This window comes from Scomber japonicus, chromosome 10, assembly GCF_027409825.1.
Source record: "Scomber japonicus isolate fScoJap1 chromosome 10, fScoJap1.pri, whole genome shotgun sequence".
NCBI classification, from domain to species: domain Eukaryota; kingdom Metazoa; phylum Chordata; class Actinopteri; order Scombriformes; family Scombridae; genus Scomber; species Scomber japonicus.
Window position 1 is genome coordinate 10,909,624 of NC_070587.1, and position 16,636 is coordinate 10,926,259.

The 16,636-nt window shown below is 40.8% G+C and overlaps 1 protein-coding gene across 1 annotated transcript in view; it reads right to left on the reverse strand.

The window, feature by feature from the left end:
- The window catches only part of adam22 (ADAM metallopeptidase domain 22), a 63,193-nt gene that overhangs the window by 41,168 nt on the left and 5,389 nt on the right, over window positions 1-16,636 (reverse strand). Inside the window, exon 4 of the mRNA XM_053327548.1 lies at window positions 2,799-2,865. Coding sequence (XP_053183523.1) covers window positions 2,799-2,865 — 67 coding nt within the window. The remainder of the gene's footprint in view (window positions 1-2,798; window positions 2,866-16,636) is intronic.

Sequence of the window (16,636 nt, forward strand, 5' to 3'; positions counted from 1 at the left end):
TGGATCATTCTCTGTAAAGTATCTAATATCTCACTAATCTGCTGCTTAGCTGAGTAAATCCTGACCATTATGATCCCCCCCACTTATGTGATGTAACACAACGCCTCAGTGGGTGTCCTGTAATGGAAGTCCAGATTCTGGAGGATTATCACTGCAATATTAATCTCACATTAGTTGATGTTTTAGGCTGCAGAAACAGTTTCACTGAAATCGAAGCTGAGCAAAGACTGCATGGCTGGATGGGGTTTGATGTTTCAGTGTGCAAATGAACACATTGATTAACCAATAAAAGTCTCAGAACCTGCAGGGTCTACAGGATATTATAGCTGTACTGATACACAGCAGACAACAAATCTTCACGGGAGCCAATTCAGCCCCTCTATTTTTTGGAATCAGATATTTAACAAGACATAAAACATCTGTTAGTAGGGCAAATGTGATCTGTATCTGAATTAGGGCTGGGCGATATGGCCTTTTACTAATATCCCGATATTTTTAAGCCATGTCACGATACACGATATATATCTCGATATTTTGCCTTAGCCTTGAATTAACACTTTGATGCATACAATTATGCCAGTGTGATGATTCTACATTAAAACATTGTTCATACTGCATTAATATATGCTGATTTTAAACATTCATGCCAAAAGCGTAAATCACAACTAAACAAATTCATCAAAACTGTATTTATTAAACAGTTATCAAGCAGTGGCACAAACATGTCATTTCAAAACAAATAAAGTGTCTTTTATGCATGATGTAACTAATATGACACATCAAAATAACACTAATGTAAAGTGCACATTTTGTGCATAATGCCACTAGGATATAAAGGTAGAGCTGTCTCTGCTAGGTAGATTATATCTTGGATCAAGTGTGTCGATGATCTTTTTGAAACCGGGCTTTTAACCACACTCACTGGGGCCATGTCTTTCTCTGTGTGGTGTGTTACTGCGGACGTTTTCTCCTTCTGTTTTTGACTATTTTAGTCGTATTGCTGTTCTGGAAAAAGAAGACGCTAGACTCAATTGCGTCAGTGCTGGTTGCTTCGGCACTTTCTTCAATATGTCACTGGCCGGAGATGTGCTCTTGCAGAGTTTCAAGCACAAATGGTGATATAACTTTGCTGTACTACCAGCTTTTGTGGTGACGTTTTTATGGCGTACTTTACATATTACGGTTTGTTGTTTAACGTCCTCCCTCTTGTACCCAAACCACCGCCAGATGATGGATCCTGAATTGTTTTTTTGGGAATTAATCTCCCTCCTCCACTTGTCCATATCACCTGCTGCTCCCGCGACCTGAGATCGCTGCTACTGCTGCTACATGCTACCGGGCATATGACGTTGCACGCACAACAGAATGTGATGTACGTAACTAGGTGCGCTTGTTTTATCTCTCTGTGCGGAGAGATGAGAGAGTGAGAGAAACCTGTAGTTCAACGGGCCGCGACTAAAAACAAACTGCGTGTAAATTGAATGTATACTCGAGTATTCACGATATAGTCGTTTTCTACATCCCACAGAGAACAAGCCGCGATACATCGAGTATACTCGATATATCGCCCAGCCCTAATCTGAATAATGACATCTGACCAGCCTTTGTATTCACACTTGGCATTTATAAGGGTTCTCGTTATCTCAAATCGGCCGGATTGTGATTGGATTTCAATAAGCAAATTAAGCACCAGCAAACCCCTGCTTTAATTGACTTTTCTGCCACTTGGGGCAGCATAACAAATACAGGACTGAATTTTTTTTTTTTTAAATACAGTTGTTGTATCAAACGTGTGTGTCGGTGTTCCCACAGCCTGTTTAAGGAGGAGTCCCATCCACTGTGTGGGAGACGGTCCAAACTCTACTGTAGAAAAGCTCCAGTAAGTGATAACCAAATTAACTTGATAAATTTCACCAAACGAAGCAGTTGGTTCTCATCCTTAAAGTCTTCTCTTTTGTAAAACTGAAAATTATGTTGTTGAATGCAGTCATCTTTGCCTTATTCTGGTGCACCAAACCATAATAGGCTCATAAATGACCCCTGAGGTCAGAGGGCAGAAAACACCCACTGGGGCTAGATGGTTGTTGTGGTCGATGGTCATAATGGGTGTTCTTCCCCCCAGGAGTCACAACGGGCAAAAACATGCCAAATTCCACATTTGAAAACAAACTTGGACAATGACACAAAGCTTTACAAGAGCAAAGACTTAAACGATGGGGACTAACTGATTGGTTCGGAAAATGTCAGGTTATCCACTCCGTCTCCTTTAAAGAGCAGAGAACGGATGCTTCCTGGAGGTTTTCTATGGGATCGTCTGTGACTGCCTCCCACACAGTGGATGACACAACAAACAGGGCCAGAGTTCCCATTGCACTTATCTTTTAGAGATTCCTGAGAAAAAAAGTATAACCAGAGCGAAAGTCAGCCTCACTCCTAAACAAACTGTTAGGTCAGCTGGTAAGTTGACCTAACAGGCAGCTACTTTCTGCGTTTACTTTCAGGCAGAGAGAAAAAAAATGTGATTCATGTACACATCATTTATTTTTGGAAAGCTGTAGGCGGCTCCTGTAGTTTGATCTGATATATGTTGTTTTGTGTGAGTCCTCATTTCCCTGAATCTCTACAGCATGACCAGTTGAGTCACATGGAGTAGACACATCTATAGAAAATACGTCAGTTTGAAATAAACTGGAATTTCCCTTTGATGCCAAGACCTAAGCAATATAATTACAATACGGTTTCAAGTGCACAGAGTCTGATAGTGTGAGTGAGAATCAGGATGATTTGCAGAATCTTACATTGGTGACGACAGTCTTCCCTTTCTCTGACAAATGCCTCTCCACGTACCCTGACGACAGCAGATCACTGGGAACAGAGAAGACAGTACAAAAAGAGAAGAAAAGTTAGAAAATTTGTGATTTTCATTCAAATGTCACTCAGTTTTACAAGCATCCTTGTATTTTATAGAATGATTGTATTCAGTCTTGGCAGCACAGAGCCTCGGAGCATCAGCTCAGCTAATTATGATCATCGTACAGGGACATGGCTATTTCCAGCACGCAAACTCACACAAACACAATTTTACAAATCCAGCCTTCTAGCAAAATGTCTGTGAGGTGTGTGTCTATCAGTGGAGTGAAGGACAAGTGAAGGTCAATAACAAGTAAAAGAAGCAGCACAGACAGAATAGGAAAGAGGCAGGAAATAAATTGAGAGAGTAAGGAGGAGAACGAGTGGCATAAATAAGAGGAAATCAGTCTGCCCGTGCTTTCTTAGCTGAGCTGGACCCAAGAATCCCAGCGGAGATACACACTGCAGGCCCAATCTGAGACAGAGATGTATGAGGTATAGTGTGTATGTGCGCACACACACACAAGGAATGCGACATATGAATAGGGGTTTGTTCTCTCTTAAGCCTATTTCAAAACATAATATAATAAAGTTTTTATTGTATGTTAGGTTTTAGCCTCTTAAATCACAAATAGGCGACCTGAACACACACACGCATGTATAAACATAGGGGAAGTGTAGGCGTGTGCTTTTTATTTCTTTAGAGTCAACACTAACCTGAGGCTCAGATACACACAAACACTCAGACACACAATGCAAATGCTGAGAACAAATGAAGCCAACTTTGCACCAGCTGAGACAGGCAGAGTGTTTATCAGTCAGGATTCAACACAAAAATATGCAACTGCAATATTGTGCGCTATTTGAACAGACCACTTGCCACACTGAACCAGAGAACTATCAATCAACTCCAATTTCCTATCAACATCCAAACAAGAAACAAGCAGATTTTTCAATGTCACATTAACTGTTTGAAGGCACAGTGATCAAGGATGGAAAATAATACCTTTGACAATGCAAATTATTTGGTGAAAAATCATTTTGAATAAATTACACATTTAGTATGACAATAGAGATTATAACACTGAATCAATGAAAGTCTCCATGAAATGACCTCACGTAACTTCTACTTCCTATAAAACAGAATATCATAAATGGCGACGACATATTGCACTAGTGGGTGAAAATTCTAATATCTTATCAGTTCGCACTTGCGAATGATCTATGCCACTAATCATGACCTTGCACTATGTCCCATCCCAACATCCTGTTTCAACAGGAATGGTGAGTGTAATTTCATTGGGACTTGGGATAAAAGATGGTCATCCTTAAGAGATGACTGTCTATCCTATGTCCACCCGTCACTACTAAAGATGTCAATCTTTAAACATGCGTCACAAATGTTAAGTTTTATTTTCTAGAACAGTGGGGCAGGGAGTTTTTTACTCAAACTGGAATCCATCCATCCATTATCCGCCATTTATCTGTGACCCTGTCATAGTGGGATCAGGGTAAGTGAGGAAACCCTGGCAACACCTTGCAGCTCCACCTGGAGGATCCCAAGGTGTTCCCATAGGCCAGAAATGTTATGCAGTTCTTCCAGCACGGTCTGCCCCAGGGTCTCCTCCCAATTGGATGTGCCTACAACACCTCCAGAGGGAGGCATCCAGGAGGCATCCTAACCAGGTGTCCAAACAACCTCAGCTGTCTCCCTTTGATGCGAAATTTATAGTACCTTTTTCAGAACACATTAAACTGAGAACTTTTTTTTTCACAGAAGCTGATTAGTTACAAGAGTGCATAGATAACATGGAGAGCTGTGCGGTACAAAGCATGCAGGTTTGGGATGTAGGAGATTTGTCTATATGCTAAATGTTTGTCACATTATTTTACAGCTATGTTTGATAGTTCAACATTTGGCATGTGTTGTATTATAAGATGACTAACAACACTGCAAAGAGCTCAGACTATGTAAATATATATAAAATAGGTGGCTCTAATAGGTTGCATGTTCACTGGCATCCAAACTAATGGTCATCGTTTTAGGTTTGAAGCAGGTACTTTTCATTTTGAAAGTGTTTATGTTATTTTGTCACCCTCTTGTAGGTAAATATCAAGTTATTTAAATAACATTTGTGTATAATTATATGTCTATTTTAACCATCTAAGTATTAACATAATTTCATTTGTTCATTTCTATATCTGCCAGTTTAAAGAAAGTGACATCTTGACAAGAGGACCAACTGCAGTGTTGAAAGTAACGAAAAATCAGTTTCTAATGGTGAGAAATGATATACAGTTTATGGATTGAATGAAACCCCTGACATCAGCTCACACAGGCACGTAGAGGAAGGAGGCTCCTTTCTAAGACTAATGGGCAGTTTGCTATGGTAATAATAAAAATGCAGGGGAAGAGGAGAAAGAGCAAGGTAAAATGGAAAGAGAGGGGGAACGACTGCCATGGGGGGAATAATGAGAGAGAAAGGAAGAGAGGCTGTGAACACTGAAGAGAGCAGGGAACAAGGTGTGAATACAGAGCTCTAACAGATATCCCATCATGCACTCCTCCCTGAAAAAAATATCTACCATATTCGTAAGACAGGCAATCCCCGTTCTACACATTTCACACCCTCCAACACCTCAGATCACCTCAGACTGACATCTAACCTCCGTCGTACAAATTAAACAAGCGTAGCTCTCGGGAAACATTTTATCAAAATTTTGCATCAAAAAGAACCAACGTCAAAATATTCATACGCTCCTGTGATGAAGACGTTTGGTGTGTGTGTATTTGAGTCCCTGGGTCACAGGCGTGCTCTTAGCCTTTGTTCTGCTGGGTTGTGTGTTTAAGATTCAGAGCTTGTGATCTTTATCTGGCCCCATGCTGAGCTCAGACGGGGGGGAGCAAGCGAGGAGCATACTGAGGCAGCAAGGCAGACACACGGGCCTCTAATGGAGGACGCCGATAACAGATTTCAGCTTTAATTGTTATGGGATTTAAATAATTTATTTGACAGACAAAGACGCAAACTCAGCCTCTTGCTCACGCTCTTCAGTACGACCCCATCCCCCACACTGATGCACACACAAATATAGAGAGACCTACCCCCTGAGGAATACCCCCCTTCTTCCTGTTAACATGAGTACAATATATGTATAAATGCATAGCTGTGAGAGATGTCTTTGTAGCTTCACTCTGATATATAAACAAACACAAAAATGACAGAAACATAGACACACACAGGCTAATGCTAATGTGCTGTTTGCATGTGATCCATCTCCCTGCAGATTAAACGATGCAAACTTTCAACATACAAGATGATCAGAGGGAGGCGGGTTGTAAAGCAAGGCTGAGGATTTCATTAACAAGAAAAATCAACGACAGAAAGAAAGAATGTGGGTAAATAGAAACAGAGGCAATTATATTCATAAAATGTAATCGATTATCACTTCATCATCACAATATTCAAGACCTTAAAGTAACAGATTTATGGTGGTACAAGTGACTTATCTCATTTAATACATATTTATCTGACATCTGGTGCTTAGTAAGGGTGTTTGTGCAGAGCCAGATGTGTGGATGAAACGGCATCGAATCAAAAAGCACCCATATTTCTTTTCATTTAATTTTCTGTTTCACTTGGTGTCTGTTACCCTCATTCTCAGTTCACCGCTTTTTTTAAATATCCTGCTTATCCTCCACTGTACTGGAAGAGAGTTTTCTCAGCTCCCCCGCCGCTCCAACATCTGTCTGGCGAGCTGGCATGCAGCTGTCAATCAGGCCTAGAGGAGATTTCGGAGGTGGATCCAAACATACTCCACTTCAGCTTACAAGATTTCATAGCCAACTTAGAACATAGTAAAATCACATCCCTCGTTCATTTTCTATCCCATTTAAATTCAGTTAGCTCAATACACACACACACACACACACACACACACACACACACACACACACATATATAACCAGCTGGGAAAATGTTGCACTTTAAAGACTTTATTAAGTGGGTCTTCAAAACCAACTGAAGCAATGAGAGGTAGCGAGTGCACTGAGTCCGTCTGGCTGTCACTCACATCAAACTTCATCCCCCTTTTAAAGCATTTTGTTGCAAGTTGCTCTGGGCAATGACATCTGCTGTGGCAACCCAATTGGATCTCCTGAGGTGAATCATACACAAACACACACACAAACTCAACTTTCCATGTGGTCTAAAATTCCTCTCACGGTCTGTGTCGCCAGGCACCGCTGTGGCACTGTGATGAAAAAGAGCACAAAAAGGCTCCATTGGCAGCAGTAATGTTTATGTGAGTGTGCGCAAATTGGCACAAGTGTTAAGTTAGCAGGCTTTTCATTGCTTTCACATGGGCCAATCTAGTTGCTTTCAATGACTTTTCTTGATACACTCAACATCCCTAAGCACACAAACATAAGCACATTCACAGAAAATACATATATAGCTCTGAAATTAATCTACACATCCATACATCTATGCACATCTGCACACCGGCACTGCAGTCATCAAATGGACTTCTGCTCCATATATGGATTTGCCATTTAACCCGATAATAAAAGGGCACCGCTACACAAAGGACTGAACATGTGCTGTGTCAGGGGTCCGTAATGAGGATGGGGGAGTGCTGAGGGAAAGAGAGAGCCAAAGAGGAGAAAGGATAAGTGCATGGGCAAAAACAGGGGGGGGTGGGAGGATGCAGAAAGATGGAAAGGTGGAAAAGAGACATAAAGATGTGAAAAGGAGTGAAGGAGAGAAGAGAGAGCGGGGGAGGAGGTTTTTTTTCTCTTTGGGGAAAGATGCAGCTGCTCTCACCTGCCCACCACCGCCCCCCGAATCCCTGCCTCACCATCCCTCCCACTGAGGCCTCATTAAAGGTCTCCAGGCTGTAATTCATTCACTCTCCAATCACTTATCAGACATGCAATTCCACCAGCGTGCTCACTGGGATCTGTCCTCTTATTGCACAGGGAATACTGACGCTCTTAAACAAGAAATACTGATCCTAACAGAGCAAATAACAGACAAAACAAGCTCATATTCCTGCTCAGTCTTGTTCAGAAGCAGTTTTTAGCAGTCTTGAGTCCATTATGATGCCAGTTCTATAACACGCAACATACAGGCCAAATAGAGTTGACTCCTGAATTATGCAGTGGCTCAGGATGTTTTGGGCACTAAGGAGAACATGCAGATCTGTATCTGTGACAACATGTGGACCGTAAGTGAACTCCACGCTGTGTAAACAAGGTTAATAGAGAGACAGGGTTAATCGAGACCGAGAGACAGACTTATGTAGCCCCATACACTTGGGACAAAGCAGTCGTGCCCTGTTTTCTTTATATGCTCAGCTGATGAGTTCATGTTTTTTGTAAACTTTACTTTGTGCCCTTACATGGATCAATATGCGTCCTCACATTTATCCAGAAACTCCATCATATTTTGTACAGTGGTAAATTTTGTTAAATGGTTAATCTCTTGACAGTAAACCATATTTTCGATTGATTTTTATTCAGCGTGACAGAGGAAAAGGAGTAATCTATAAGAGACAATGGGCTTTAAAGAGGCATTAGTATCTTTTCCTGCTGAGAGAACAACAGTCTTCCTCCTGTCACTGTCTTTAGCTACAGCCGGCTCCTGGATCTCTCTTTGTCTCCACTAATCCTCCGTACCAAGTGAGACAGCTCGACAGAAGAAAGGGGTAAATAGACAAGTAGTGGAGACGGGAAGCAAAATAAAGGAACATAACAAGATTGGAAGAAATAGAAAGAATGATGGAGCAAAAAAGGGGGGAACTAGTGATTCAATGCCTGCTGAACATCAGCATGGTTATTATGGTCATTGTGAACATTTGAACATATGTTAGCATTAGCTCAAAGCAGTACAGCCTCATGGAGCTGTTAGCATGGCTATAGCTATCCTTAAAGCAACATTCACATGTACACATGAAACATTTTTTGGTCAATTGTTCTTCTTGTTCACTGTGGCCTTGAAGAGGTCCTGTCCAAACACAATCCCAACAAAAGAGATGGCCAGGTCCACAGTTAAATTCAGCTACAGTAATTTTGAGCCATCAATCTAAGTTAGACCAACCAAATGGGTGGTTTTCAAAATTATGGTAAAAAATCATGGTACAATAGGGTATTTTTTTGCATAAAAGGGTGCAACTTTGGAAGATACCTCCTAGATCTGGCTAACTCTGCTAACTGCATCAAATCTTTTTGTGAGGATGGACGGTGGATTTTGTCCTTCATCTCCAACACTGCAATTGTGCGAGATAGGGATCTCTTCATGGGCAATATGAGAGGATGAATTACTGCAGCAACCAAAAACTGCTTCAATCTACATAAGGGCATGTGGTTATTGTTTTGTGACAGAAAAGTGTGAGCCTATCCGTAATCTTCACATGATGCCATTTCAGTTCTCAGACATGTATGTAGAAGCCCTGCAGGGCCTCTGAAGTGTGACACATCTCTTAAACACACTGCTAATAAACACACACATTTACACAGTGTCACTGCTAACATCCGTGCTAATATTTATTCTTCTAAATTAACCCTGTTCACCTCTGTAAAATTACTCGGTATCCACCTTCCTGACACACACCACAAACTCTGTGACACACACATGCACTTGCTCCCTCACAGCTGTACTAACGCAGAGCCACTTGGCAAACATGCTTAGTAATATAGTGTTTGTGAGCACAGCATTAGCTCACAGACACACAAACTCACAAATACAACTCCCCAATGTGATCGCTAAAGCTATGAGCTTGAGCGTGTGCATATGTGTGTGATCAGACTACACACTGATCAGAGAGATGAGCCGTGCTTGAGGCAAGAGAGGAAGAAGAAGAGGAAGAAGAAGAAGAAGAAGAAAGTAGGAGATGGGAAAGGAGAGGAGACCTTTTCTTTTTCTTTCAATTGCCTTCCTCCCCCAAGCACACACATACACTAACACTCCATCTCTCCCTATCTCCTGCACTTACTCAATCCACCCACCAACACTCAAGGGTGCATGAAGGGCATCCACACATCGCCTTCCTTCTCTCCTCTTCAGTTTATCTTTCTTTCTATCCTTAACTATTTGTCTCTCAACCTCTCTTTCTTTTTCTCTCAGTCTCTCTCTCTCTCTCACACACACACACACACACACACACACACACACTCCCCTCTCTGTGTTTTCTCATTAAGTTCACAGTAAATCAGATCACGCCTCCCTGCAATAAATTACAGACCTGGGAACAGAGGAGGAGAGACAGAGATAGAGGTGGAAAAAGGAGGAGAAGAATGGAGTTGGGTTGCAGCAATGTCAGGAAGCAGGGAGGGAGACAGGGGAGGATGATAAATTATCTCAGAATGGGACGTGAGAGAGAGTTAAATCATATCCATGTGGATGTATGTAAGGCTGCATGCACATGTACGTACAAGTGGCACACACATACACAGTGCCACGACACACACTAATAACAGCACAGCATCAGCACCTTTCACGGTCCAACGCGGCTGGACGCCTACACACATTTTAGAGATCAAATGCCCAAAGTCACAAACTCCACTCAAAGTCAGACATCCGCAAAGCTGAGAGGTAAACATGAAAATGCCATCAGCTGAAAGGCATTCTGATGCACTTATCTGTCCTTCAAGTGAATGACAGATTATTGTTAAACTGTCCAAGACACTTTCTGTGTTGGAGATCATTGAGTAAACTTTCAAATTAATATTTACAAAAGGAAAAAGTGGGAGGAGACACTTTGGCCATCCAGGTTTTTAGATGTGAAACTATTTAGTTATCTTCGCAGTTTTCAGGCAGTTAGAAATTTCTCAACATTTCTACTGAAATGCTTGGATGGAAATGAAACTTGACTGTGTTAGAAAATACAAGGCTCTTTGCTAAAAAAATCAAAGGTACATCATGCTCTTTTGCTACAGCGCTCATCTTCGCCTCTGACTACAGCCATGGATGAGGCTCATGGGTCTTGTAGTATTTAGAGCTACCTGCCATACGAGGCTGATGGGAAAAACAAAAGATTTCTCAGAAGCGAAGTTAATAAGATAATAGTGTTGTTAAATAATTCAGGAGCCCTTTTATGTGTTAATGATGATGAAGAACATGGATATCATTAAGATGAAAATGTTTCCAAAACCAGCCTCCTTGTTTGCTGCTCTGTACAAGGGCATTAAACTTGTAAAAATAACAAAAAATGTAAAAAAAAGTTCACTTCTAACAGGATATCTTACTTTCATGTGGGTTTGCAAGCTTTAACAGAGACATTGATTCCTTTTGTCAGCTCAAATAAGATGCTAGTCATTTTTATTGTCAGATAATCACAGTGTCTGTCTGGCAGGTTCAGCACTGATTACAGTTTGCATGTGTGGTCATTGAGTATCCACCCACAGTTATCTAGGCAACCGTTAAGTGTAGAAAAAATGAAAATATTAAGATTTAAGGCAAAATTATGCAAGTTATCACACTTTTAAAGGTGACCTCAAAACTTCAAATTGAATTTATATTCGCCAACATGAGTGGGTGAAATTAAAACAAAGAAACAGAGATGAATAATTTAGCTTTCTTTGTTTGTCCTATATTTTCCTCATGACCCTCCCCTTAAGTATTGATCCTCCCTTTTTCTGTTGGAGCTTCGTTTCTTTCAATCCATTCTTGTTATCTCTAATTAAGACAACGCTTCACGTGCCTCTTCTGCACCTGAGCCCCAACAAGACAACACACACAAAGACTCAGCAGCAGCAGCAGCAGCTTTTGCAGGGTTCACAGCTTATTGATGACTGCAATGCTATTTCTCTCACTCTCACTCACACACACACACACACACACACACACACACACACACACACACACACACACACACACACACACACACACACACACACACAAGCATGGCCACGCACAGACTCATCAACACACTTACACATTCATCAAACCACCGAGCCGTGGGATGTTTGGTTAGCTATTTGCCTAACATTCGCAGTTGGAGGGACCCCTTGGTTACATCAGCGCTCTATTCCCTCCACCCCCACCACAGTAATGCTGCCATTCTGATTACACACATACACACCACAAACACCCCCTCCCCTCCCCTCCCCCTTACAAAGATGAATAATACATTTAGCATTGCCTGTAATTGACCCTCTGCATTAGCATACAGAATATTTCTGCACGCAGGAAAGCTGACACGACAAAGTAGAAATAATAATACACTGAGTGACTGTCAGTGTCAACAGCTTCTCCCTCTCCTCATCTCCTTAACGCTGCTGCAGTGACTCTTTCATAACACTAGAGAGGTTATGAAACTTCTCTACTCCCAACTAGACCTGAACACCTGTTCTTCTCTCCGTCTGTACTCGTACACTCATACATAAATAACCTTAACACATGAATACAAAATCACACAGAGCATATACACTCACCAGCCACTTCTTTAGGTATACCTTCACAATCTGATGCAATCCGATACAACAGCTCTGACATAAATTCTACATTAAGAAGCCTATACAGTTTCTGTTTTCCTGACATTTTCAGAAAGGTGACAATTCTACTTTTGGTTTATTATATTGAGGTCAAATGCTTATTAACATGAATATACACATACAACATATAAAGAGCTGTGTAATATTTTAATAGCGGAACATTTGTGTTGTTGTGGGTGGGACTGTTTTGGTTGGTTGAGCACTGAGCAGGACCACAGGTGAAAAAAGTTTGGTTTGGCAGAGAGGATGGTCATTGAAGGGTTGCTTAGTGTATGAAGCTGAATGAAGACTTTTAGTTCACGCGGTCAATGAGGTATGCAAGTCTATTTGTATATTTGTATATGTTTGTAATTATTTGAGTTCACGTGATAACTGCATGTTACCTTACCAAAGTTTCAATGCTAAATATTCATTAGTTAAGTAGCTTTGTCTTTTAGTTAAAAGAATTATGTAAGATTTATTTTGTTTTGTGACATATCTATTTAATAGTGAGGATTTATGTGTGTAAATTTATAATTTTGTATTTTGTATTCATTGAGTTCTCACGGCATATTGATGGTATGGATGCAATAAATGCCCGTAGCTCCAAGAACGCCTTGTGTTCGTGTTTTAACTGGAGGGAATAATACAGTTATTATTAATCCATCAATACTTTCCTTTTTTGTTCCTTTTTTCCCACTTCCGCCTTTCATTCATTTATTTTTAACTGCACTGAAAATAACTAAGTAGAGTTGTTGATACATTTCTTATGAAGTCGATTACTAGCTGTTCTAATTAATGTCATGAAAAAAATATGAATATAGTAGTTAAGAGGGCCATGCTGAGTCAATAGTTAGCACTGAGAGACCATTTAAATTTATTATTCAACAACTCTTGGTGAAGTCGTACTGTGATGATATCCTCATAGTGCAATATTTGTGTTATAAATTGTAATTAAAAACTACTTCTTGATTTATCGTTTCACACATTGGCCTGTAAAGTGTTTTGTCTGATGGATGATACTTTATTTGATTCAACATCTATTCAGGGCTGCAACAAACCAATCTGAGAATTTTTTTTTGGGGGGGGGGGGGGGGGGGTTAGAAAATAGTGAGAAATGTTTGTTATAATTTCCTGTCTCTACGGTGACGTCTTCAAATTGCTTCAAACTTGGTCAAGACACAGAAACCATTACACACAGTCACGTGACCATGCACACTTTTATAGCAGTAACTATTTAGCAAGAGCAGGTGGGAGGGGTGGTGTAAGGGGGTTAGGGGCAGGGCTTAATGGAGAGTGGGGCGTGAAGGGAGGCAATAAGGGGTAGGGACATGTGTGTGAGTGTGTGTGAGTGTGTAGAGAGAGAGAGAGTGGGTGGGTGTTGAGAATGATTAAAAAAAGAGGCAACCCCCCAACCCTGCGTACATTTCCAGCTCACTCCAGTCCCATGAATGGTAAATTGCCAGCCGCCAAGATGGAGGAAGACAAAGACCCCATGACCCACCAACCCCCTCCTGACTTCCTCTCTACAGACGGTCACACTTCAGATGGGCGGCTCGTGTCGACGCGATGACACAGCTGATAGGGAAAGCACACTTTCACGCACTTGATTATTCTCAGTACCCGGCACAATCATTTTTATCATACCAGTAATTGTCTAAACAAAATATCTCTTTGTATATTATGTGACGGAAGAAAAACATCTCAAAGGTTTACCCTGTCTCTTACGCAGTGCATGCTGGAATAGGCAGCCCCCCTTCACCCTGAACAGGATAATCAGGTATAGTGTTAAAAACCCAGAAATGCTCTGGTGCTCTGATGATGACAGAATGGACTGGCTGTTTAACTCTAATGTCTTTAAGTTTGTTAAATATGTATGGGATGTATGTATGGGAAAAGAGTCAGGACAGTCTGTTTAATTGCTCTAATGTCTGTTATCTGGTTTTCATTTGTTATTATTTGTTCCTTTCTTCTTTTGTTTTGGTGTCTTGTAAGCCCATTTGGGCTGGGCACTTCTGGTGCATGACACGTTAATAAAAAAATCAAATCAAAAAATATAGTGAACGAACGAATGAATGAATGAATGAATGAATGGTCTAGCAACATACAATATAAATTATGTTTTTTACATCTAACAGTAGAACACACACTGTCGTATCAGGTGAAAATATAAAAAATGGAATGAAAACAACAACCAAGTAAAGATTTCACATCTGAAAACAACAGAGTTGGACTAAAAATATTCATATAACAACCAACATGTGCTTCGAATTCATAACACAGGTGACTTTATAACGGAAATCTTACGCTCCCATTATTCACATTCGACACTGACTCGAGGCAAAGACACTGAATGACTTCTAAAAGAGGATGATGATGATAAGGTACTTTAGCGCAAGAGGCACGACAACTAAACAAGAACAACACATTGCTCTTGTTTGCCCATGGCCACAATTAAACACACAGCAGCGGCAGAGTCGCTCATTGATCAAACTGTGAGAACTGTGGTTTTGCTACTGTGAGCCAGAAAACACTGCGTACCCATTCAGCTAAAACACCTCCCACTCCTGCACCCACACACAAACACATCAGCCAGGTTCATTCTGTCTGGCATGAAAGCCATCTGAGAGAAAACTAGAGAGCTGGCCCCCCATGAGGAATGGAAAACTGGGACTGGGATACAGGCAAGAAAACAGTCACATGCAGAGTTGCAACCTAAGAGCCAAAACAAAATAAAACATCCCCACAACTACCAATCAGCCAATTCATTATTTTCATCATTATTTTTTCAGTAAGCAATTCAGTCTATTCTGTTTCAGAACATAATGAAAAATGCCCATCACAATTTCTCACAGCTTTTTTTCACTGTTTTGTAACCGAAAATTCAAAAACATTCAATTCACAATGATACAACGCCAAGACAATCAGCAAATCTTCACATTTGAGAAGCTGGAAACACTTTATTTCTTAACAATAACCAATTATCAACAAATTTAGTAATTGGATATCTGTCAATTGACTCATTAATTCAGCATTAAACAGTTTAATCTATAAAATGACAGTTTCCTAAAGCTCAATACTCAGTTTACTATGAAATAAGATAAATATAATCAGCAAATCCTCACAATCAAGAAGCTAGAATTTGGGAATGTTTGATATTTATATTTATGACACAAAATACTTATGAACTAATGAACAATGGGTTGAAATTGTTGCTCACTACTTTTCTCTTTCTACTGGTTAATCAATTCATCGACTAACAGTTTCTGCTCTGGTCTACATGTAGAAACAGGACTTTTAGTGAAAACAGATAAAAGTCACACAGCAGAACGCTTTACTGCACATTTCTGAGTCTCTCATTCTTATTCAGAGCCACACATGTCAAACTGTTGCCCAGAGCTGCCTGGTTGGAGTCTAATTCACTCTCGGGTGAGCTTAAAACAGGATTTCACTTAAGTGTTTCCCTTCAGCCGATATTGTGATGGATTTTTTTTCCACCGTGTCCAGTTAAGAAATAATGTCAAAGGACGCTGTAAGAACACCGAGTCACACAAATGAATAATGACTGCATCAGACCAAGTGATAAACTGTGTGTGCATGAGTGATGAGTGAAAGCATTTCTGTGTGTGTATATGTGTATATGTGTGTGTGTGTGTGTGTGTGTGTGTGTGTGTGTGTGTGTGTGTGTGTGTGTGTGTGTGTGTGTGTGTGTGTGTGTGTGTGTGTGTGTGTGTGTGTGCAAACGACATGTTTATACCCATGACTGGCCGATGCATCATGCAGTGAGCTGCAGGCTTTACAGAAACATATCCTCTGAACCTGGGAATTCCTGTGATGTAACGTTTCACTCAGTAGGGAGCGATTTCTGCTGTGATGAGCAGGCAGCATCACTCTGTGTGTGTGTGTGTGTGTGTGTGTGTGTGTGTGTGTGTGTGTGTGTGTGTGTGTGTGTGTTTTCTGGTGTTGGGGTAAATGAGACTAAAGAGCCCTGGTCTCAAAGAGTGATAGAGCAAAACAGAAATTAAACAAGGGTGTAGGAATGAAGAAATATAAATGGTAGATTTTCTTAAAAAGTGTATGACGCGAGGGCAGACGGAGAAACAAAGTAAGAGGGAGAGAGGAAAATAAGGAGAGAGGGTTGCTTGCTTTCCATCAGCACTGCTGTGATCAATATCAGTGTCTGACAGGGCAGCGCTCCAGCCTTTACCGTAAATCACTTCCTATTATGATGGAACCTCTAAATCACACACGCACACAATAACTGACCTGCTGTAATACACACATGGATACACACACAGATACATATACATT